The 24189-nt window shown below is 46.7% G+C and overlaps 1 protein-coding gene across 1 annotated transcript in view; it reads left to right on the forward strand.

The window, feature by feature from the left end:
- Positions 1-24189, forward strand: part of COL6A3 (collagen type VI alpha 3 chain) — an 84133-nt gene that overhangs the window by 58274 nt on the left and 1670 nt on the right. Inside the window, exons 30-45 of the mRNA XM_075607342.1 lie at positions 7933-7968; positions 9037-9099; positions 9679-9741; positions 10864-10896; positions 11006-11042; positions 11836-11847; positions 12536-13029; positions 13781-13874; positions 15233-15931; positions 16318-16414; positions 16826-16914; positions 17849-18334; positions 19040-19120; positions 20020-20190; positions 21421-21471; positions 23487-23657. Coding sequence (XP_075463457.1) covers positions 7933-7968; positions 9037-9099; positions 9679-9741; positions 10864-10896; positions 11006-11042; positions 11836-11847; positions 12536-13029; positions 13781-13874; positions 15233-15931; positions 16318-16414; positions 16826-16914; positions 17849-18334; positions 19040-19120; positions 20020-20190; positions 21421-21471; positions 23487-23657 — 2677 coding nt within the window. The remainder of the gene's footprint in view (positions 1-7932; positions 7969-9036; positions 9100-9678; positions 9742-10863; positions 10897-11005; positions 11043-11835; positions 11848-12535; positions 13030-13780; positions 13875-15232; positions 15932-16317; positions 16415-16825; positions 16915-17848; positions 18335-19039; positions 19121-20019; positions 20191-21420; positions 21472-23486; positions 23658-24189) is intronic.

Raw genomic sequence — 24189 nt, forward strand, 5'->3', positions numbered from 1 at the left:
GTAAGTCAGACTTTGTACACCTTCCTAATGCTCCCCCCGAGTGTCATCGATAAAGCCTCCACTGATAGTGTCCTTCTGAATGCATAAAGCTGTCTTATAAAGAGGCTACAGGGAGCCTCCTTGTGTTACAGTTACTGCAGCTCTTCAAATCCCTCTATCCTTATCAAACGGCCTGGATCCAGGAGAAAGAATCCTGGCCCACCCCACGCAGCTCCCACTGTGAGGTTTTATATCCCCCTCCGGAGCTGCTGGGTCCCAACAGCGATGGGGTCCCTCCATCTTCCAATCACTCCATCATTGAGACTCCTGACATGTATGCATGTCTTTATTTATATAGCGCCATTAATGTACATAGCGCTTTACAGTAGTAATACACATGACAATCATATATATAAAAAAATAATACAAATAACAGATCATGGGAATAAGTGCTTCAGACATAAAAGTAACATTCAGGATGATGAGTCCCTGCTCCGAAGAGCTTACAATCTAATTTGTACTGTAGGTAGGAAGAACATACATAGACAGTAGGAGGATAAGTGCATCTGCAGGGGGCCAAGCTTTATCTATCATGTGTATAGTATTTGCCAAGGTGCTACTCATATACTTCTTTAAACAAGTGTGTCTTAAGGTGGGTCTTAAAGGTGGATAGAGAGGGTGCTAGTCGGGTATTGAGGGGAAGGGCTTTCCAGAGGGGTGGGGCAGTCAGTGAGAAAGGTTTAAGGCGGGATAGGGCTTTAGATACAAAGGGGGTAGAGAGAAGGCATCCTTGAGCAGAACGCAAGAGTCGGGATGGTGCATAGCGAGAAATTAGGGCTGAGATGTAAGGAGGGGCAGAAGAATGTAAAGCTTTAAAAGTGAGGAGGAGAATTGAGTGCGAGATGCGGGATTTGATAGGAAGCCAGGAGAGGGATTTCAGGAGGTGAGACGCGGAGACAGATTTAGGAAAGAGCAGAGTGATTCTGGCAGCAGCGTTTGGGATAGATTGTAAGGGAGACAGGTGAGATGCAGGAAGGCTGAACAGCAGGAGGTTACAGTAATCAAGGCGGGAGAGAATGAGGGCCTTAGTCACTGTTTTAGCAGTCGATCAACAGAGGAAAGGGCGTATCTTTGTAATATTGCGGAGGAAAAAGCGACAGGTTTTTGATACGTTTTGAATGTGAGAGAGGAGTCAAGTGTGACCCCTAGGCAGCGTGCTTGGGTGAATGATAGTACTTCCAACAGTAATGTGGAAGGAGGTAGTAGGACCAGGTTTGGGAGGAAGTATGAGGAGCTTTGTGTTTGCCGTGTTAAGTTTAAGTCGGTGGAGGGCCATCCAGGATGATATCGTTGAGAGACATTCTGAAACTTTGGTCTGTACAGCAGGTGTAAGGTCAGGGGTAGAGAAGTAAATGTGTGTGTCATCAGCATAGAGGTGATATTTAAACCCAAGAGATGTGATTAGGTCACCGAGAGAAAGTGTGTACAGAGAAACGAGAAGAGGTCCCAGAACAGAGCCCTGGGGTACCCCCACAGAGAGATCGATAGAGGAGGGGGTGTTAGCAGAAGGGACACTGAAAGTATGATGGGAGAGGTAAGAGGAGATCCAGGATAGAGCTTTGTTACGAATACCAAGAGTATGGAGAATGTGAAGGAGAAGAGGGTGGTCAATGGTGTCAAATGCTGCAGAGAGGACGAGTAATATGAGCAGAGTGTAATGACCTCTGTCTTTCGCAGCATGGAGGTCATTAGTTATTTTAGTGAGGGCTGTTTCAGTGGAGTGAGCAGTGCAGAAGCCAGATTGTAGAGGGTCTAGGAGAGAATAGGTGTTGAGAAAGTGGAGCAAGTGAGAGAATATAAGACGTTCAAGGAGTTTAGAGGCAAAAGGTAGGAGGGAGACAGGTCGATAGTTAGAAATACAGGTAGGGTCAAGCTTGCTGTTTTTGAGTAGTGGTATAACTGTTGCATGTTTTGAAGGAGGAGGGAAAGGTACCAGAATAAAGGAAGGAGTTAGAAATGTGTGTGAGTGTAGGGATTATAGTAGGAGCAAGAGGTTTTAGGAAATGGGAGGGAATGGGGTCAAGAGGGCAAGTGGTAAAGGGCGAAGAGGAGATCAGCAGTGACACATCCTCCTCTGAGACAGTGGGAAAAGTGTCCAGGAAGGCTGGAGGAGAGATAGGAAGCGGTGTAGAATGGGAGGAGGAAACAGAGGGGATGTTCTGACATATGGATTCCACCTTTTCCTTAAAATAGTCAGTAAAGTCCTGAGGTGGGATGGAGGAAGAAGCGAGAGCTCTGGATAGCTGGTTTCAGTAGAGAAACATGGAACACTGAGGGAATTGTCATAGAAGGAGGAAGACGTAGGCGATATGCTACAGGATTGATCCTCTCCACCACGGAATAGGGTCCAAGGAAGCTGTGTGCCAGTTTAAGCGCGGGCACCTTGAGGCGTATGTTTTTTGATGACAACCATACCTTGTGTCCTGGACTGAATTCCTGACAATGGTGACAGTCCGCCAGAATCTTCTGTCTAGAAGTTCCCATCCTAAGGTTCTCTTGGATCACTTTCCATGAGTCCTGTAGAAATCGGATTCTGTTATCCACAGCCGGTGTCCTAGACTTGGATGTTGCCATCGGAAGGCAAGATGGGTGAAATCCATAATTTATGAAAAAAGGCGGCTCACTGGTGGATTCGCTGCGCAGATTATTGTGCGCAAATTCAGCCCAAGGGAGGAGGTTTGTCCAGTTATCTTGGGTGTCTGAGATGAAACAACGTAGGTATTGCTCCAAGGACTGGTTGGTACGCTCTGTCTGACCTTTGGTTTAGGGATGATACCATGGAGATAAATGTAAAGAGATACCCATTTGTTGAGAAAAAGAACGCCAGAAACTCGAGATGAATAGTGACCCACGATCGGAGACGATAACCTGTAGTACCCCATGCAGACGAAAAATCTCCTTAACAAAAATATCTGCTAACTTGCAAGAATTGGGAAGACCTTTTATAAAATGAAGTGTGCTTGCTTGGAAAAGCAGTCTATGACAACTAAAATGGTGTTGATCTCCTTGGAAACCGGCAACTCTACTATAAAATCCATAGACAAACGGCTCTATGGACGATCCGGGATGGGAAGTGGATGTAACAGTCCAGCTGGTTTGCTCCGGGGAGTCTTATTATGACCACATGTCGAGCACGCATTGATGAATTCTTTAATGTCTCTTTGAATGCTGGGCCACCAGAAAGTAGGCTCCACAAGATCGGTGGTCCTTCTAGTACCTGGGTGTCCAGATGATTTCGAAGAATGACCACATTCCAGGACTTTCCTCCGGTACTGTGGTTAGGTGAAGAGGCGGCCCTCCGGGACTTCTAGACCCACTGGAATGTGAGATTGGTCCAGCAGAACCTCATTTAGTGCATCAAACATGTTAGCGGAGAGTATGTATTTAGAAGGAAGTATGGTCTTTAAATGATCCTCGGTCTTATCGTCAATCAAAAACTGTCGTGAAAGGACATCGGCTTTAACATTTTTGGTACCCGATAAAAAGGAAATAATAAAAGGGGAAAAAAGGGGGAGGGGAAAAAAAGTGACCAGGGGGCTTGTCGACCACCTAGGCGGCGAGCGCCTTCGATGTAGAGTAGATTTTTGTGGTCAGTCAAGATGGTGATGGGATTCTCCGTACCTTCTAGAAGATGTCTCCATTTTTCGAGAGCTAGCTTGATGGCCAGGAGTTCCCGGTTACCAACGTCATAATTTTGTTCAACGGAGGATTTTTTTTTAGAAAAAAAAGCACAGGGATGGAGTCTGGCCTGAGGTGATCTTCTTTTGATAGAATAGCTCTAACCCCGACATCGAACGCTACTACCTCTAAGGTGAATGGTAGTTTGGGGTCCGGGTGTATGAGGATGGAAGCAGACACGAAGGCTTTTTTCAGGTGGTTGAAAGCTTGAATGGTGGTGGTGGCAAAGAAGCGGGATCCGCACCTTTCTTGATCAAGGCTGTGATGGGAGCTACCGTAGAAATTATGAATAACTTGCGGTAATAGTTACAGAAGCCCAAAAAGCGTTGTACGGCCTTAAGAGTAGTAGGACGTGGCCAGTCCAGGACTGCCTTCACTTTAGCTGGATCTACGGTGAAACCGGAGTCAGAGATGATATATCCCAAAAATGTCGTGGAGGTTTGGTGGGACTGACATTTTTCTAGTTTGGCGAAGAGATGATTTTCACGAAGGCGTAATAGTACCTGTTTGACATGACCAATATGTTCTTGAACGGATCTGGAGAAAATCATTATGTCGTCCAAGTAGACAATAAGAAACTGGTTGAGGAGATCCCTGAAGATTTAGTTGACAATGTCTTGAAAGACAAAGAGAGAACACAGGAGCGCACCAAGGTAAGAGTAGTATATTGGTAAACAGAAAATAAAAAGTAGTAACTTACATATAGTAAAACTTTAATGTGTCCCGATCTAAACGATGTCCTTCTCAGTCAGGCAACACTTGAGAGGGTGTGCAGGGGCGATATTCAAATCCCTCCAGATAGCAGTCCCGCGCACTGGGGCTGTCTCTGTAGCACTGGTCGCATCAAGCCTCCATGAGTGTAAGCGTGGTTTGGGGCAAAGTGCGCATGCGTGGGAATGAAGCCCCCCGTAGCCATCTATGGATGCCTGCCCGTTTGGGTACTCGCGATCGGAAAAGAAACACTTGTGTGTATACCAGCTACCAAGGTGAGTAGAAGCTGGTTACACAATTCGCATTGTGTCTTGAAAGACAGCAGGGGCATTGCAGAGACAAAGGGCATGATGAGGTACTCATAATGGCCGTCTCGTGTGCTGAAGGCCATTTTCCATTCGTCACCTTGGCGAATTCTCACCAAATTGTACTGTAGGCACCACTTAGGTAAAGATGGAAGCACCTTGAAGGCAGTCAAAAAGTTCAGAGATCAACGGTAATGGGTAACGATTCTTAATGGTGATCTTGCTAAGATCTCTATTATCGATGCAGGGGCGAAGGGACATGACCTTCTTTTTAACAAAAAAGAGTCCTGCACCGGCTGAAGATTTCTGAATGAACCCCTTCTTAATATGTTCTTGAATGTAGTCACTCTTGACTTTCGTCTCTGGAAGAGAGAGTGGATAAGACCTTCCCCTAGGAAGAACAGAACCGGCTAAAAGGTCTATGGGACAATCGAAGGGGTGATGCGGCGGTGGGACCTCTGACCGTGCCTTGTCGAAAACATTAAGAAATTTAGTATATAGAATCAAGGTAATGCTCCGCGCTGGTGTTGTCTATAGTAGTGTTGAGCTGTGTAGTTGTAGCACTCTTGCTGCCATCTGCCAACAGGGACTCCACAACCCCCTAGAGAAGTGAGCTCCTTCACAGGAGCTTACAAAGACAAGAAAAACAAATGGCAGAGGCGCACTGAGTACAGTAGCCAATGAATTTAATTAAACCCCTCTTTAGGGTAATTGTGTACACTTAAAACCAAACATAGGCATAGCACAAACTCCAAATAAAATACACATAATGAAAGATTTCCGAATGAACCCCTTCTTAAGATGTTCTTGAATGTAGTCACTTATGGCTTTAGTCTCCGGAAGAGAGAGTGGATAAAACCTTCCCCTAGGAAGAACAGAACTGGGTAAAAGGTCTATAGGACAATCGAAGGGGCGATGCGACGGTAGGAACTCTGACCTCGGGTAGGGAACTCGTCTCCAGAGGCAGCCAATCCGCATATCCTTTGGACGGGCACCGAACAGTTTTCAGCACAAGGAGTCTGCACAAGGTTCTTTATTGGTTCAATCAATTCAGGGATTGTGACGTTGAAGCCATGGAAGGCCAAGGATCACCTCGATGGAGGGGGTGTCAATCATGTCCAGAAGAATCTCCTCCATATGATCATCACCTGTCTGCAAGTGGAAAGGAATAGTCTGTAAGGATATGAAGGCTGGTTGAAGTGGTCGACCATCGATAGCTTCTAAGCCTACCGGGCACTTCTTGCGGATGAGAGGTATATGGTTCCTTTCAGCGAAGCCTTGATCAATAAAGTTGCCCCCTGAACGGGAGTCAACAAATGCCAGGCCGGTGGCACGAAAATTCTCACCGGACAGCGATACCGGAATTCATTTCCTAGAGGGCAAGGTCTTCTTAGTGATAGGGGAGGTGGAGAGTGTTCCCAATGTGATTCCCCTGGACCTCATTGGAAGCTGACTTTTCCCGACTTGTGGGGACAATGGAGTGCCTGATGTCCGTGATTGTCACAATACAGGCAGAGGCCTGCGCTGCATCTGCGTTGCTTCTCAGTGGAAGATAATTCATTACCACCCAGTTGCATGGGTTCAGAAGTGTCGGTTAGATTCCAACGTACCGAAGTGGAGAGAAGATGATCTGGTATTGAGTTGGCGATGACGGGATCGTTCGGACCTCCTTTCTTGCTACCGTTGGTCTACATGGATACAGATGGCGATATGTTCCTCAAGGTCAGTAGGGCGCTCTTGTGCTGTGAGTTCATCCTTTAATGTCTCAGAGAGACATTGCCAGAAGGCAGATGACAACGCCTCATTATTCCATCTGGTCTCCGCAGCAATGGTACAAAATTCAAGAGCGTATCTGGCAACCGGACGATTTCCCTGGGAAAGGTGGAAAAGAGAGGAAGCAGCAGTTACCTTGCGACCAAGTGTGTAGAAGACTCTGCGGAATTCCCTGGCGAATTGCCCGATATCCTGTGTTATGTCTGATCTTTGTTCCCAGATTGGGGAAGCCCAGGTCAGGGCTTCGTCAGTGAGTAGCAAAATAATATACGCCACCTTGGATCTTTGAGAAGGCAAACGAGAGGGCATAATTTCGAACTGGATCAAGCATTGGTTCAAGAACCCTCGACATCCATGCAGGTCTCCAGAATAACGGTTGGGTGTCGGGATTCAGAAGTCATAGCCAAAGACATAAGAGTAGACGTAGTAGTGGAAGAACCAGAAGGAAAAGGATTAGGAAGAGAGGCTTGCACCTGGTCAGTGAAAGACAGGAGATTCAGCTGAAACAGGTCCATGCTTCAGTCATTCTGTTCTAGATATTTCTCTATCTTAGAAAACATGTTGGCATGCGTGCTCAAGAATCGCCCCACCTCGGCGGGGTCCATGTTTGTTGGGCTGTGCATACTGTAACGGAGTGCTCACCACAAACATGGCTGGACCTCATGGCTGAGGTGGGGATTAGATCAACAACAATCCACAGCCGCATGGGCACATCAGCAGTGTAGATTGGTCGAGGTAGCCGCGTCGGGATTAGAGAGGTACAGATAGTCAGGATACTTGCCGGGGTCAGTGTTGGAGAGGTACTGATCGTTGCAGGTACTATTAGCCGAGGTCAGAATTGGAGAGATGAGTAGTCATGGTACGTATGCCGAGGTCTGGGTTGGAGAGGTGCGGTTCGTTGATGGTAGCTGGGGTCATGAGTACAGAAGAGCGGAGTCCAAGGGATAGCCAGGTCAGGAACAGAGATCTAGGAATAAGAGCACTAGGCAAGGCAGCAGGAACAAGGAGAGTGGTGAACACTTTGAATGACAAAGGTTTATGCTCAGCCGATGAGCCAGGGGGCTGGCTGAGCATATAACAGGGAGAGCCAATGAGTGAGGAGCGGAGGCGCGCCATCAGTGCGGGTTGTGGTTGGTTGCAGTGATGCAGGAGACAGATGAGAGCCGTATTGCAGCTGCGGGTTGATGACACAGAGCAGGAACTTGACGAGCGCACATGCCGATGATGCCCCCGCGCAGGCGGGACCAGGAGACTCTGTATTTATGTCTGCGCGTGATGCGCGCGCGCCCGTAGAGCTCTGATCAGAAATGTACAATGCGTTGCTAGTCTCTTTGGCAAGGATGGTGTTAAAGCTGTAACATTCGTGCCCTCGTCCCTTCCCACACATGCATCATTAACATTGGCTTTTGCTCTTGTGTTTATTTAGGGAGAGACTGGATTCCCAGGATACCCAGGAACAAAGGTAACACAACCATATTTATGTATTTGAAATATATATTAGCGGGAAAGTGTCACTGGCATTAACAAGCATGTCCCGTGTGACAATGCAGAGAGACGGGTAGTTTATTCCCAGGGCTAAAATCAACGGTGACTCCCAGGAATACTTTTTAGGATGTGCTCACTTTCCTATAAGAGGGGCATATTTTAATTATACTTAAATCAATGAAATAAAGGACTCGGGTCAGTAATATAACAAGTTCTGCACCAAGACTTCCTGGACTAGATATATCAATAACAAAAACCATGGAACCTATCAATTTGATTGGAATTGTACTAAGTGTGGGGAAACGGTTCCAGGCGAGGAGAATCCTGCTTGTGTAGCCAACACAACATACACAAACGATGTCTTCAAAGTGCAGGTCTCCTCTGGGACAGAGGTACAAAGTATCGCTATACTCACCAGTTCATAATGAAGTTCCTCATTTAATGTGACAGCCAAGAATTCTGGAAAGATAACGTTTCAGGTCCCAAATGGACCTTTCATCCACTACTTACTACCTAGACCATGGGAGCGCAATCTTTTCCCCCTGCGCCCCCCTGCCAGCTGTCCCCCTCTCCTCGTGCCCCCCCCCCCCTGCTTACCTTGATTCAGACGTCCTGGCGTCATGATGACACGTTGCCATGGCAACGTGACATCACATGACCCGTCACCAGGAGCCGTGTGAATCAAGTATAGGAGAAGTTTACAGAGGCCTTGCAGCCACCCCTGCAATCATTTAAATGTCTTCGGGAAGCGCGCGGGACCTCTGTAAACCCCCTGCCCCCCCGCCGCGAATCTCGCACGCCCACTTTGCGCACCGCTGACCTAGACCACCATTTATTCAAAATGATAACTAATGGTATTATGATGCTCTTGCTTGGTGCTCTTGTTCTTGTTACATAGCACATGTCATGCCACAAAGGTCTGTGCGTCTGACACGTGATGGGTCCCTGAGCTGTGCAATATGGGTAGTTCTCATCTCTAACGAATACAATGTATCAACTGAATGGTAATCTGTCATTGATGATCTAACCAATCTTTTACTGATAGGGAGATTCTGGGGACAATGGACCGAATGGGGACGTTGGACCTAAAGGAAACCGAGGTCGTAGGGTAAGTGTGACAGGGTTGTGAAGAGGGCAGAGGACCAAGACGAAGAGGCGGGAATAACACTGTAACACAGGGGTTCTCAACTCCAGTCCTAAAAACTCCCCAACAGGTCAGGTTTTCTGGATATCCCTTCTTCAGCCCAGGTGGCTCAATCTGTGGCTCAGTCGAAGACTGAGCCACTGATTGAGCCACCTGGGCTGAAGCAGGAATATCCTGAAAACCTGACCTGTTTTGGGGGGTCTTGAGGACTGGAGTTGAGAACCCCTGCTGTAACATGTTGGGGTATCGCCTTAATGTGGAGTTCTGTCCAGTTGTTCCAATGAAAGGTTACTTACCACCAGCAACATATCCCTAGCACCATACAGAAATAATCCAATCATATGAACTATCTGTACCAATATGACAGAGAAAGCATATAATTTGGGTTATAGGAGATATCTGTCCCTCACGTTACTGAGTGAAATATTGTTGTTAGATTAGCCTGCTCTTATCCAATCCCTTCATTAGTCTGGTCCCCATCATGCTGTACTGTACATGTGTCTTCTGTCAATCACAGGTATATTTTTTTTATCTTTGTCCCAGGGTAACGCTGGGGGTCCCGGTACCTTTGGGCAGAAAGGAGAGGACGGATACCCAGGGCCATCTGTAAGTAACACACAACCAGGACTTTGAACCCTTGTGCTGCTTAAATAGGAAGAGAGACGTGCGATGTCAAATTTGGTTTTCAGGTGTTCACGTCATTTTATCCCCTGAAATTCACGAGAAGGGGAAACATTCGTACGAAGCATTTTTTTTAAGTTCTATCAAAAGTTCTCCGCTGTTTTTTCTTTTCTATTTTTCGGCTAAATTGAGCTTTTATGGCTGAAGCAAAATTCACCAAATGTCTAGCTAAAGCTGCCAAATTTTGCAGACATTGGCCAAAATATTAATGTTAAGAATACACATAATCCCTCCCGGGATCATGGTCATTTTTGGTGAGTTGGAACATTTTTTTGTGAGTGTCCAGAATTCACCAAATTCACCGGCATGCATCAAGCCTTCTCTGATCTCCAGCTGTAGTCGACATTATCTCAACCCACAGCTCGCCGCAGTGGGACATACACAGTTCGCCAGCAGATGAGGCGGCCATTGTTTTGAATCGGCTGCACATGAGAAGGGGGCGGGGCAATCGAGCTCTTTCACCTGCGGGGGGTGCGCCACAGGTTGCAATAATGTGTAGCGGTGGGAGCACAGTGTCCCGTCAGCATGTGCTGCCTCTTCAAGCTGCAGAGATGAGTATCTGACCTCTGAGCTGTGCCCTGGGATCTGAGCTTACATGGTCCTCAGTATTCAGGATTAGGAGATGCTTATGAATATCGGGAGCGGACCCAAGTTAGAAAATGTGTTTAACCCCCCACAGAGCTTTGGAATGGGATTTCCCCCTAAAGCAGGAGTGGCCCACTCCCGTCCTCAAGGGCCACCAACTGGTCAGGTTTTAAGGCTATCCCTGCTTCTGCACTGGTGGCTCAATCAATGGCTCAGTCTACTGAGCCACCTGTGCTGAAGCAGGGATACCCTTAAAACCTGACCAGCTGGTGGCCCGTGAGGACCAGAGTTGGTTACTCCTGTCCTAAAGGTTCTCCACATGGAATTACTTTGAGAAGAAACGGCTTTTGATTGTGTGTCTCTGTCAGACGGCCGGTCTGAATTTACAATGACAAAACACAGCGAAATAAAAGAACAAGTTTTTTGGGAACATGCACTGAGGCAAAATGTTTTGTTTTTCAGGGTCTGAAAGGAGACAAGGGAGGCGTGAGAGATGTAAGTAAGAAACCTGAGAGACAGCAATAAAATCAGCTGTGTGATGGCGTTCTCTTGTTCTATTTTTCTCGCTCTCTTTCTCTCTCACGCACGTTTCCCTCTTTTCCAGCAATGCGCTCTAGTGCAGAATATCAAGAACAAATGCCGTAAGTATCATCAGTCGTCCCTGCAGCAGCAGGACGAGCCAGCACAACAGCAGGACACACAGTACTTTGGGTGGGAGGGGAGTGTTATTACACATCTGGCTGGGCAGCGGTGGGAATTTTCTTCTAATCCATAAAAATACCAAATAAGATAGTGAATTCAAAACAGGAAATGCAGACTGAGACCAAAAAAACAACCTGTTCCTATAAGTAATAATCAGACGTGTTGCGTTGACTTCTTGTGAGTGCCTAAGGCTGTGCTTATAATGCCGGTGACGGCGACGTCGCTCGAAAACAAATGCATTGTCGCCGTCGCAAGCGCTTATAGTAAGTACGGAGCGACAGGAGCGACGCTGGTGGCGCGAATTTTTGAAGCCGGTCAAATTTTATTTTTCAGAGACTGTCGCCACATGTGACAGCCTCTGAACCAATCAAAGACCTGGTCGCCCGCAACGTCGCCGGAAAGCGAATTACAACTTTCGCTAGCGGCGACGGCTGACGTCATCCATCACCATCACGCGGGCACTACACGCACGGCCTTATTGCTGTTTTAAGTACATTGACCAGGCCAAATTGAGTTATCGTTGGTTAGAGGCTGTCTACCGGGAATGAAGGGGCTTGTGTTTTCATGCCCAATGGATAGTGACCAGCGGTTGTACTGTGCGCTTGTAGTGATAGGATGTTAACAGTAATATATTACATTGTTGTCTCATATAGTCACATTAACAATAGGAATCCCGTGTTTTTTTGTGTCCTGGTCTCTGACCCGAGCTTTTCTTCTGCTCTCTCCTCACAGCTTGCTGCTACGGTGAGTTGTTTTTACAAACCCTTTGTGCTCCTGCTGATGTGAACACAAACTCGTCACACTCTGGGTAACATGGTGTCAGATCGCCAGTGGAGTTTGGGGCTTATTAGACGATACAAGCTCCTATCGAACTGCGAACGTGAGGGGGAAAATGCGGCACTATGTTCCGCTGCTGAGACCTACAGAAGAGGCTCTATTCATACCCCATGCTCATGCATGTATATAACATATGTATACATGTATATAACATGCATGTATATAACATATGTATACATGTATATAACATGCATGTATATAACACCCACATCTGTTTTAGGGATGCATGAATCTTCATTATCATTGACATTGGGCCATATTTACTAAGCAGTGCTGTAAGGCACCTATAGATGGTCCACGATTCATTGGCATATTTGCCTTTGCGGGAGGTGTTCCCCCCCCCCTCACACAATTGTCAATTTTATATGTCAAATATATATGCAGACACCTATCTATCTATCTATCTATCTATCTATCTATCTATCTATCTATCTATCTATCTATCTATCTATCTATATACACACACATATATATATATATATATATATATATATATATATACTGTTTATTACACATAATTACTGAATACACTGTTGATTCTGTATAATTTAATAATATTAAATAGCCCCTGCACCGACTCCACTTTTTCCTGAAGGTCCCAAAGAATGTCCCGTCTTCCCCACTGATCTGGCGTTCGCCATTGACACCTCATCTGACGTTAACCGTAATGCTTTCAACAACATGAAGGATGCCGTGCTGAGGCTTGTGGGCCAGCTGACCGTCACCGAGAGCAACTGCCCCAGAGGGGCCCGCGTGGCCTTGCTCACCTACCACACCGACGTCACCACTGAGATCCGCTTCTCGGACGCTCTGCGCAAACCAGCGCTGGTCCAGCAGATCCAGAACCTGCAGCCCCTGCAAAACAGCAAACCTCGCAGCCTGGAGACCGCCATAGCCTTCGTGGCTCGGAACACGTTCAAGAGGGCGCGGGGCGGCTTCCTTATCAGGAAGGTGGCTGTGTTCTTCAGTAACGGCGCGACACGAGCCTCCGCGCAGCTCAACGAGGCCGTGCTGAAGCTGTACGACGCAGGAGTAGCCCCTGTCTTCCTCACCAATCGGGAGGACAGGGCACTGACGCAGGCGCTGCAGGTGAGTGGCGGGGGGGAAACGCAGCAGCCATCTTTAGTTTAACCCATTGGTCCCAGAACAATGGTATGTGATACCAGCACCGAGCAAATAAACTTACCCCCCACCCTTCTGACAATGAAGGGGTTAAATATTAAATTCACCCCCCACCCCCCAAAAAAATATTTTTCTCCGACACACAGAAATGACGTGAAAACGTTCAGGATTCTGTTTCCTATTACGTTGGAAATTCTCCTGTAATATCATCAGATGGAAGTCCCAGACATTGTTTACCACCATTAAGCAGATATTTCTGGGGGGGCTACAATGTGAAACTTGTTAATAGTCACGGTCGGAGGGGCCAGAATGGCGGGTTGTGCATCTTTCGGTCGTAGAATCTAATACATGTAAAGTAGATATGATGACTATTGACCGACTGAAGAAAGACGCTCTTAATCTCTAAATGTTGCCCAGGTCCTGTTTATTACCCTTCTATACAGGGATACAGTACAACACTGAAACTTTGTATCACAGATTAATACCACATGTCCCGATCTCACCCCCGCTCCTTGTGAAGTCTACAGTTATAAGCCCACCGTGCTGTTGCAGTGAGATCCAAACTATTAACCACATCATTGAGGACTTCCCTTTCTCCAGACTGGAGGGCGGGCTGAGAACCCTACTCATTCTGACAGTATGACGGTTATTTGGCTGAAGAAGCCTCGTATTCACTTGAACAGTAATTTCACCCATTGTGTCTCCCTGCACATCATAGGTCAACAACACGGTTTTGGGTCAGGTCATTGTGCTCAGCTCTGCTCGGTTTAATGAAACCATTCGCAAAGTTCTTTCCTGCCACGTGTGTCTAGGTAAGTGCCCCCTCCTATCCCACACAACACCGGTTTTAGGCTTGGGCTGTCAGATCTGTTGTGCTCAACATACTAGAAGGGAAATACCTAAAGTCAAAAAAAGATTGCCTGCAAGTATTCAATAATTAATTAAAATAAAAGGAAAGGACAGCGAGTAATTCAAATTGTTGAAGAATGTCTGTATACAGTTAGCATATAAGTAGTGATGTAACGAGTGCCGGGTAATTACCTGGTCCCAGTTATACCCAGCACTTTTTCAGATACCTGGAAATTAACCGGACCCGGCACCAGGGTGCTGAAAGCTGCGCCGGGTAAGAACCGGCACTGGGTAATTTCCGTTCTGCTCCCTCTTACCTGCAGCCGGCGGCGGAGGGTGAGGAGGACCACAGCAACATCGTGGGAGCAGCGGCAGACATCCTGGTGGTGAGAATGTCCTTGTTGAGCCGGCGCGGGAGCAGCTGAACACATCACAGCTGATGCCGGTGGGAGCCTGGAAACCATGTGACCGGAACAGGAGCGTTACTATTGGACAGCCAGCTCCTCCCCGGCTGTGCAATAGTAACACTCCTGCTCCGGTCACATGATTTCCCAGCTCCCACCAGCATCAGGTGTGATGAGCTCCGACCAGCTCAACAAGGACATCATCTGCTGCCACCGTCACCAGGATGTCTGCCGCTGCTCCCACGATGTCGCTGTGGTCCATATATATATATATTATTATTATTATTATTATTACATTTTAAAAAAGAAAGCACTGGTCAACCAATAGAAAACTCCAAAAAGAAAACTGATTCCTAAAAATGTGTTACAGTTATACAAATTACCAGTGACAAATGTTATTTGCAGATATATTAATAATAATATTATGAAAGTGTTGAGTAAGGTAAATATAAAATAGATTTTGTAACTTTTATGGACAGAATGCTAGTGTGTGTATACATACATATAGCACAGACATTTAGATTTGTGTGGGATATTTAGATGTGTGAACTCTCTCTGTCTCTCTGTCTCTCTGTCTCTCTCTGTCTCTATCTGTCTCTCTCTGTCTCTCTCTCTCTGTCTCTCTGTCTCTCTCTCTCTCTGTCTCTCTGTCTCTCTGTCTCTCTGTCTCTCTGTCTCTCTCTGTCTCTCTCTGTCTCTCTCTGTCTCTCTCTCTCTGTCTCTCCAGTATATGTATACATATATATAGATGTTTGTTCAAAGAAGTGTTTATCTGCGAGTGGAGAACCTGGCACTGTAATGTCACACTGCACTGCAACTCAGTACATGTTCTTACATACAAGGTCTGGCATTGTGTGTGTCTTGCACATCCCATGAACACACATGCACTGGTCTCATGCTCAGTTCTCTCCATGCAGATGTGTGTGAACCCGACAGCTCGTGCGGAACCCCCAGCAGTAGGGGCGACGCCCGCCTGCGCCGTTCGACCACCACTGATGTTGACATTGATCTGGCCTTCCTGGTGGACAGCTCGGACTCCACCACTCCGGCCCAGTTTGCTGAGATAAAAAAGTTTGTATCCCATGTGGTGGAGCAGTTGGAGGTCAGCTCAGATCCCAAATCCTCCACCCATCACGCCCGCATCGCTGTGCTCCAACACGCCCCCTATGAGCACCTGAGAAACGCCAGCAGCCTCCCTGTGCAAGTGGACGTGGGACTGACTGAGTACAGCTCAAAGGAGCAGCTGCAAGACTTTATCCGGAGCAAGATGACCCAGCTCCATGGAGCACGGTCACTCAACAGTGCCATCCAGTATGCGGTGGAGAACATGTTTGAGATGGTGCCCAATCCCAGGTCTATGAAGGTCATCTTCCTCATTCTCACCGGAGAGGTGAAAGGTCATGAGCTCAAACAGCTCCGCCAGATGGTCACCGAGGCCAAGTGCAAGGGCTTCTTCATTGTAGCGCTGAGCATTGGGAAGAAAGTGAATGCTGGGCATCTGTACACCTTGTCCAGTGAGCCCCATGACGTCTTCTTCAAGAGGGCGGACAAGCCATCTGAACTGCATGAGGAGACCCTGCTGAGGTTTGGGCTTCAGCTACCGGGATTCCTTAGCAGTGAGTATGAGCCCTGGTGATGGAAACTGCCATAAGGACCATATCATCAACCCACTCCGCCCATTTTCCTGAGCTACTGTGAATCTTCAGACCCAGATTTAGGATCCTTTTGCGTCTATCCCTAATAGTTTTACAATCTTTTGTACTGCATTACCCACCACTGATTTAGCTTGCAGTCTGTTCCATGCATCCACTACGTTTCTTCCACTACGTTTTTTAGTGAAAGACTTCCCCTCATGTGCAGAGTATCACATACTCTTGCTGCATCGCATGACCCGGTGTACAAAAATAATGCTGTAAGGTTGATGTCATGTTGCTGTAGATACAACTGTGTGGTCCCTACATCCCTTCCTCATTGTTTACCGCCATGTTCTATGTATCCACAGGTGACAATGCGTTCCATCTATCTCCTGAAATCCAGAAGCACTGTGACCAGATTAACCAACACATTAGGATCCCTCAGGAACAGAGTCACAAAGAGCCGTGAGTGAGAGAACTAACTGTGGTGCCACCCTCCTTGTAACACATAACACTATAGCCATACATATAGATGGTAAAAATAGGGGGTTGGGTTAACCCTACGGGTTGGGTATTGTACACAAGATGAGTGAAGAAGGCTGGAGAAAGCGAAGGATGCCGCGTGACAGAGAAAGAGAGGCGCAGGAATGAAAATACAGAGTGGGATGGATGAAGATAATCAATTACAAGTATAGATATTTATGTTTATATATGTATGGTGTAAGTATGTACACGAGCAAAATATTACAAAAAAAAACCCAAAGTGAGATGGCCAGTATTTGAAAGGAAAGGCTAGGACCAAGACCCACCCTTCCCACCCTCTCTCCTCATTGGAGAAGTGGGCGCATTGTTCCTTCATTTCTTTGTGTGTTACAGAACATCCACATCCATACAGAATGATGAGGTGCCGGCCACTCATGGACCAGTGGTGAAGCAAGTACCTACCAGCACAGACACGCCTACAGGTAACTGTTATTTAAGGAAGCAATCCCACCATTTTTACAGTATTGGAACGGGGGCTCTGAACGTTGCTATCTTCAGCTCCTTCCCCTGGAGCTGACCCGTGCTATTTTCCAATCCATTTCCCTCCTGTTCCCTGAGATACTTCCAGGTGGACTTGCTGCGGCAAGCTTTAGTTCCTGGTTTCTCCCAGGGATTGAAACGGGCGTCCAATAGGAAGCTGCAATGGATCGTTTACGGGACCCACAAGATCAATTTTGTGTAACCTGGAAGTGCAGAGACACCAGTAAATTACCGGGGGGGGCGGTTGGTCCACAGAGATGAAAATAATATGGTTCTGCTCCAGGGGAACCCCATGGTCCCTTGCTGTAAAAAGACCCCCCCCCAAAAAACAAGACTTCAAAATGCCGTTCCCCATTTATGTTTTCATAGTAGAAATATTTTATATTCCATTCAAAATGTAAATCCATGAGTCTTGCCTCGTTATTGAAGGTTTGATTTATTTGTGATTGAACACAATGCCACTACTATTTTCACTGATACAATGGACAGCAATGCTTTGCAGAGCAATTCGCTGCTGGCCCATGTGTCAGTGATAGAATTACGTTCACTTGTCCCCATGTGCTAGAGCAGGAGTGGCCAACTCCAGTCCTCAAGGGCCACCAACAGACCAGGTTTTAAGAATATCCCTGCTTCAGCACAGGTGTCTCAATCAGTGGCTCAGTCAACCACTGAGCCACTGATTGAGCCATCTGTGCTGAAGCAGTGATATCCTTAAAAGCTGACCTGTTGGTGGCCCTCGAGGACTGGATTTGTCCGCTCCTGCTCTAGAGCATAGAGGAGCAGCTCTTTTTGTGCCTCTGGTTAGTGATGATGATCGATAACTTGACTCCTGAATGATACTTGGGACCTGAATGTAACTCGTGTCTCCCTCCCAAGGTGTCTCTCCTCTCTCTCAACGAGTCCCGGATATGCCAGTGACTGGGGTGCAGTCACAAGTCCCGGATATGCCAGTGACTCGGGTGCAGTCACAACAAGTCCTGGATATGCCAGGGACCGGGGTACAGTCACAACAAGTCCTGGATATGCCAGGGACAGGAGTGCAGTCACAACGAGTCCCGGATATGCCAGGGACTGGAGTGCAGTCACAACGAGTCCCGGATATGCCAGGGACTGGAGTGCAGGTGTCCGATGTGACAGAAAACAGTGCACGCCTGCGCTGGGCGAGCCAAGATCCTCAGGACTCTCATGTCTATGACCTAAGTGTCACCTCGGTGACGGACAAGGCCCTGGTCCTGAAGAAGAATGTCACTGGAACAGAGAGGGTCATTGGAGGGCTGGGAAGCGGACAGCAGTACCAGGTCACTATCATGGGGCACCACAAAACCCATGGCAGGGTCACCTACCAGACAACATTCACTACCAGTAAGTGTGAGTAAGGTGCCATGTCCCTGAATCTTGATAGTTCATGGGAGAATGCACCAGACTGATTATATATATATAAATATATATATATATATATATATATATATATATATATATATATATATATATATATGTAAATACAACTGTATGCTCATCTGCATGTCTTAGGCAGGTCTGCAACCCCGCCTTTCCCCATTATCACCCAGCACACAGCACTTCCACTGCAGCAAGGGATTCTGGGAAATGACATGCAAATGAGCACACAGTGTCACTTTTTGCTTCAAAAACCATTTTATACATGGTTCCCTATAGGCTTAAGCTTGCTGCATGGTCACAGTTTTGAGCACAGCCGGGGTTAAGGTGCATACCCAGAAAACCACCCACAGACAGCTGTTTCGACCTTAATGGGTCTTATCAGTGTGGGGTTGATTAACTGGGTATGCAAAGAAGCTAATGGATATATATATATATATATATATATATATATATATATATGTGTGTGTGTGTGTATATGTATTGATAGAGACATATGTGACCATCATCCAAGAAGGTTAAAAGAGACAGGAAGGGCCTGTGGTCTATTAAATATCGAATGCAAACAGCATATTCAAAATGGTAATCACATGGCTGTCCCTCCTACCTACATGAACCATTAACCCTGTTACTGCTGGGATACACTAGGCCAACACTGTGTCTGTCCTGCAGATAAATCTCAGCCCAAGTCTGCAGCCATGGCCAGCGCTAACCTGATGCTGAACACGGAACCACTGGAAACCCCAGAAATAGGTGAGTGCTGGGGAAAGCGGCAGAACTAGACGCTCTGTGATTGTCTGAAGGTGGTCTTGGTCCTCAGCAGGAAGGGTCACGAGACAGAGTTATATATTCTGTGTAAGGACATAATGTGGGTGGGTTGTGAGGGACAGGTTGGAAGACCTAGTAAGACATCACTGGGCTACTTTGTCCCCTGCTCCTTGTGATGAGTCCTGGTCACCTTCTTCTGGGCACTCATGTTCCAAAAGACCTGGCAGATACAGTGATTTGATGTGGCTGGAATCTGCTGATATCAAAAGAATGAGCAATATGGGCAGTATTTACTAAGCTATGTTACACCGTAAGACACCTTACAACTAGTTCATTTAATTGGGCTGAAAATACTCACTAATTTACTATGCCAGAAGGTGTGCAATGGAGTAGTTTAGTAAATATGACATTAAGGACTTTCTTTACAGGTAAAATCCACGTTTCTTTCATTTTAAAACATATCTCTGTTACTGTTATCTTCAACAGCACTCCCTGAGCGGTGACTCTTTCACTGTATTCTGTGGTGCATCAGATTAATCTGCTTGTAATCTTTAGATTTTTGAGGGGATACAACAAGATGGCTGACGTTTCTTCCAGCGAAAAGAATGCGTTTGATTCAATGCGTGTAACGTAGTTCTAAGCAGAACTTAAGAGAAATAATATAAAAGCATTGTGTACTCTGCACAGATTGATTGCAATTCCTATTGTAACTCCATCGGTGCTGGAGGGAACAGTAAAACGCTGCTCTGCAGTGCTCCCTACATCACGCGGTAGGACCTCGACGGACGTCCTACGCATGGCCTATGCCCAGCCTCTGTCTGTCGCCATCTTGCTTTTTCCTCTCACCTTTTAACTGCACACTGTCTGAAATTCCGCTTTGACAGATCCTTGCGGGCTGGATCTGGACATGGGCACCCAGTGCAAGGAGTATGAGGTTAAGTGGTTCTTTGACAAGACAAACAAGATTTGCACCCAGGTTTGGTATGGTGGGTGCGGTGGCAATGCCAATAGATTTGGCACAGAAGCTGAGTGCCTCAGCAGGTGTCTGAAGTCATGTAAGTATCAGCCACGGGGACACATCTTATGACTTACTCTGCTGGGTATTAAATGATTTGAATGTACACAGTACCTTCATCTAAACGGGACACTACGTGCTTTGTACCTGACCTGCAGCCACCTGAGGGGTGAGATCTGTTCTGCATGCTTCATCTAAGCAAAGGCACTACTCGTCTTCATGAGGCGGAGAGGGAGTCATGGGCATGTCGTAGCCCCTTTCCAGCTGCAAAGTTAGGGCTGAAAAGGCAATTGTGGCACTTCCTGTCCTCTTTTGCAAGTGAGAGCTGCTACGCGCTTCTGCTGCACAGTGAAATGCATTGGTACCATGCCTCTGAGTAGCCCTTATTGGCGTTACAGCCAAAGTGAAATCACTGAGCCTAATAAAACCTCCTCTACCATTTGTAACATTTGTTTCAAGGAAGCAGCGTTGTTAATTGTATATACTCCGACGCTGCCGTTCAGGCCGTTTGTGCAGGAAAATCTCCGTCGATTACACAGGGGATTTTCACCCAAAAACAGCTCTGATAGCAGCTAATTGGGAATGTATACTGTAATTACCCCCAAGTGCTGCTGTTCTTCGGAAGTTAGGACAGGAAAGTTCCTGTGAATCCAGTCGTAGCAACAAACGGGGGTTTGAAGGAAGCCCAGACAAATTCATGCTGAAGACTTCCGCAAGTCAGAGAAAAGGATACTTTAAAAAGAACAGCAAACGTCTTAATGATTTCACAGTAAAGCTTGCAAAGGGAAAGCACGTGCAATGGGTCGCGCCCCAATACCCGCCTGATCGTTCTTTCATAATAGTAATAATAATACTAATGTATTATTTGTGTATACTATTGATCAGAGCGATACACAGAATTTGTAGGCACATACCAATGCCCCGCAGAGCTTACAATCTACTCTTGGCACCATTCTTTTATCCTGCACTCTTGTTCCATCATCTCTTTTTCTTCCTGGCATTGCTTTCATCTAATACTTGGCTTTTTTTTTGCTTTGTCTAATCAATCATTTCTTTTTAGATGAGTAGCTGGATGGAGCTTGTGCAACTTATTAAAACATTATCCTTTTGAGTGTCATGATGTCCTCTTGGTTCGTTAAAGTCACTGCCGGACAGTGTCCTAACGAGGGCCAGTATGCCAATGGCCAAAAACAAGCTCATCTTTATGACTGTAACTACCAAAGTTTCATTTGCTCATTAAATAAAACAACACGTGTATTTCTTTCTCCAGCGGGCGAGAAGATCATGCAAACACCAGCGCTGGAAGGAAAGACTCTCCCAGGTAATTAGCAATCATGCCCGTCTACAAGGAGGCTGACTTCCCTCCCGCAGGAAGACACATTCTAACCACAGTAGTTAAGGGTCAGAACGCGTCACTCACCCAGATGCAGCTCACCACGTTTAGAAAATACACACAGGTGTCTGATTTTGGTTAAAAAAAAAGGCAATCAATAGCCCGTATTTAACCCATAACCAGTGTCGGAATTACCATAAATGCAGCGCTTGGGCTCGTTAAGGGCCACCACCTTTAGGTGCCCATTCTCCACGTGCTGGAATGCTGTTCCCGCACTTCTTTTAGCACCCGGAATAGCGTTCCGGCGTTTCTAAAGGACCCCCGTCTCTGCACACCCCCGTCCCGGACCCTACCTGTAGCGCGGGGCTTTACCCGGAGGCAGGGAGGAGGGCGCCAACCAGGTGCTCCTAACAGGGAAGTTAGGCCACCCCGGACATCGGGGCCCATCAGCACCTGGGTGGGCTCCCCATTGCACCGGTAGGGCCCAGGGGGGGAGAAGGGAGCCTTTTTTTAAACATGCGCCGGGCCCACCAGTGCATAGTTGCACCCCTATCTCTAACTATATCACTACCATTAGTACACTTTAGACTGCCCCTTTAACTGCCCTCCAAGAGCCAGGTTCCATACTCTACTGCTCCTATCAGGGGGTTGTTAGGGGTATCCTGATGTCCTGTAACTTTTAGGCTGCCACCTCAATATGAATGAGATCATTTCCACCAAAGGGCTCTGCTGGCGTATTTATTTATTACAGTACTTATCTGGAGCTAATTACTGAACTATTGAAGCAAGCGGAATCCAGAGAAGGGAATAATAACACGTTGCATAGAATAACCTCTTTATTGGTTTAAAGGGCAGCGTCACCATTTCAAAAAGGACAAGGGCCCCAAGCACATAGCTCTTGCAGCAGTGAGACGGTTAATTCATCGTTAAGTCGTTCATTCGTAGCCCACACTCGGTTTTCAGGGGGGTGCGGGGAGGGGGGGGGGTATTTCCTCCACATCTCCTGCTTTTGCACAGCTGCTTTTCTCCAGGAATGTATTCCCAGGTTATGGAAAAATGTTTTCCGAAAATGCAAAACACACATCTGCCTGTGCGCAGGCAGCTTGTTCTCTCCAATAGTTCATTAAAATGATTCATGAATCTGTTTTCATTTTTGATCGTGTAACTCTGCCCCAAGCAGATGCAAATTTAATTTAAAAAAAAAAAACCCCACACATATGAGTACAGTATGTGGGCTATTTGGGAGCAGGGGATGGGAAAGGGGACGATGAGGTTGCAAACCTCTAGAACTGGATGGCTCATTATGTGTTACTGAGAAGAATAGAGTGTGACAGCTGTAGTTGTGTTACAATGTGCTAATTTCACAATGGGGTCTTCTTTCGTGGTGCTTGCCGTTTACTGTATAATAATTGCACCAATATGTATGTAAAATAAAAACAAACAGCCCAGTTTAATTCTTGATGTATCTGGCTCTCATCGATGGCTTTCCAGCTTCGAAAACACCACAATCCAGAAATGTGCTATCAAAGCAAAGCCCAAACTCGCACTACAATCCGAACCGGGACGACATTAAATTGGACTGGTTTTAATTTTTAGACGTTTGATTTTGGAGGTTTGGGGTACATTGTATAGGTTTTCATTTTCACAAAAATGTGGGTAACTGGCCTCACTTTTACAGATAATTTGACAGATTAGAAATGAGGATGTTTTGTTTCATAGAAACCCCCCCCCCCCCCAAAAAAACTAAATCTTCTCTCTCTAGGTTTTGGTTTTGTAGACCTGTTTTTTCTGATGAGTAAATAAAAAGTAAATGAATAAATAAAAGGGAAAAAAAGAAATCGCTCACATTTTAATGAGTTTCGACTAGAAAACATTTCAGGATGTAAGCCCCGCCTACAGATGTCCCAGCTAATGAGAGGTATCTTGCATTCTAACTCCGCCCCTGAGGAACCCTAGCTCTGCTCTGCTCTCTCTCTCTGACTTTGTCTCTCCTCTCCCTCTAGTGGCAGAAATCTGTAAATTACTAAAGGAGGAGGGGACCTGCAGGGAGTTTGCCCTGATGTGGTACTATGACCCAGACACCAGGAGTTGCGCCCGGTTCTGGTACGGTGGGTGCGGAGGGAACGACAACCGGTTCAGCACGCAGAAAGAATGTGAAAAGATCTGTGTCCCAGGTGAGGGCTGCTCGGGAAACTCCGAATCTAAATGGGTCACGAGGTGATAAAGGGTCCTGAGATTGCACTAGGATTCAAAATGGGTTAATCTGCTTCAAACTAGTGACATCCTATTTACCCAGGTGTTCTGGAAGACACCTTGCAGCCTAGAATGTATTTGGGCTGGTATCACAAGGCCTCTACTGTTATTCTGATACTGCGCAGCTCTCTGTATATATCAGTATCTCACACACAGCTGGATCCTTCCTCTCTCGTGTGATACTTACCTTTTAGCTGTGTGATACTCATCTACTTTGCACCACTGCTACCTGTCATCCTGCCCCTCTCGTTCAATTTCTCTGATTGGCCCTTGTTCAATAAACCAGCGGTGCGCAAACTGGGGGGCGCGGGCGGTTGCAGAAGCCCCGCGCTCTTCCCCGAGGCATTTAAATGTTATGCCAGGGGACCGCCTCTCAACCTCAACTTACCGGGATTCAGCCGGCTTCTGGTCCCGTCGTCATGACAACGCGGCGTCAAATGACGCCGCTGGGTC

This window comes from Ascaphus truei, chromosome 7, assembly GCF_040206685.1.
Source record: "Ascaphus truei isolate aAscTru1 chromosome 7, aAscTru1.hap1, whole genome shotgun sequence".
NCBI lineage: Eukaryota > Metazoa > Chordata > Amphibia > Anura > Ascaphidae > Ascaphus > Ascaphus truei.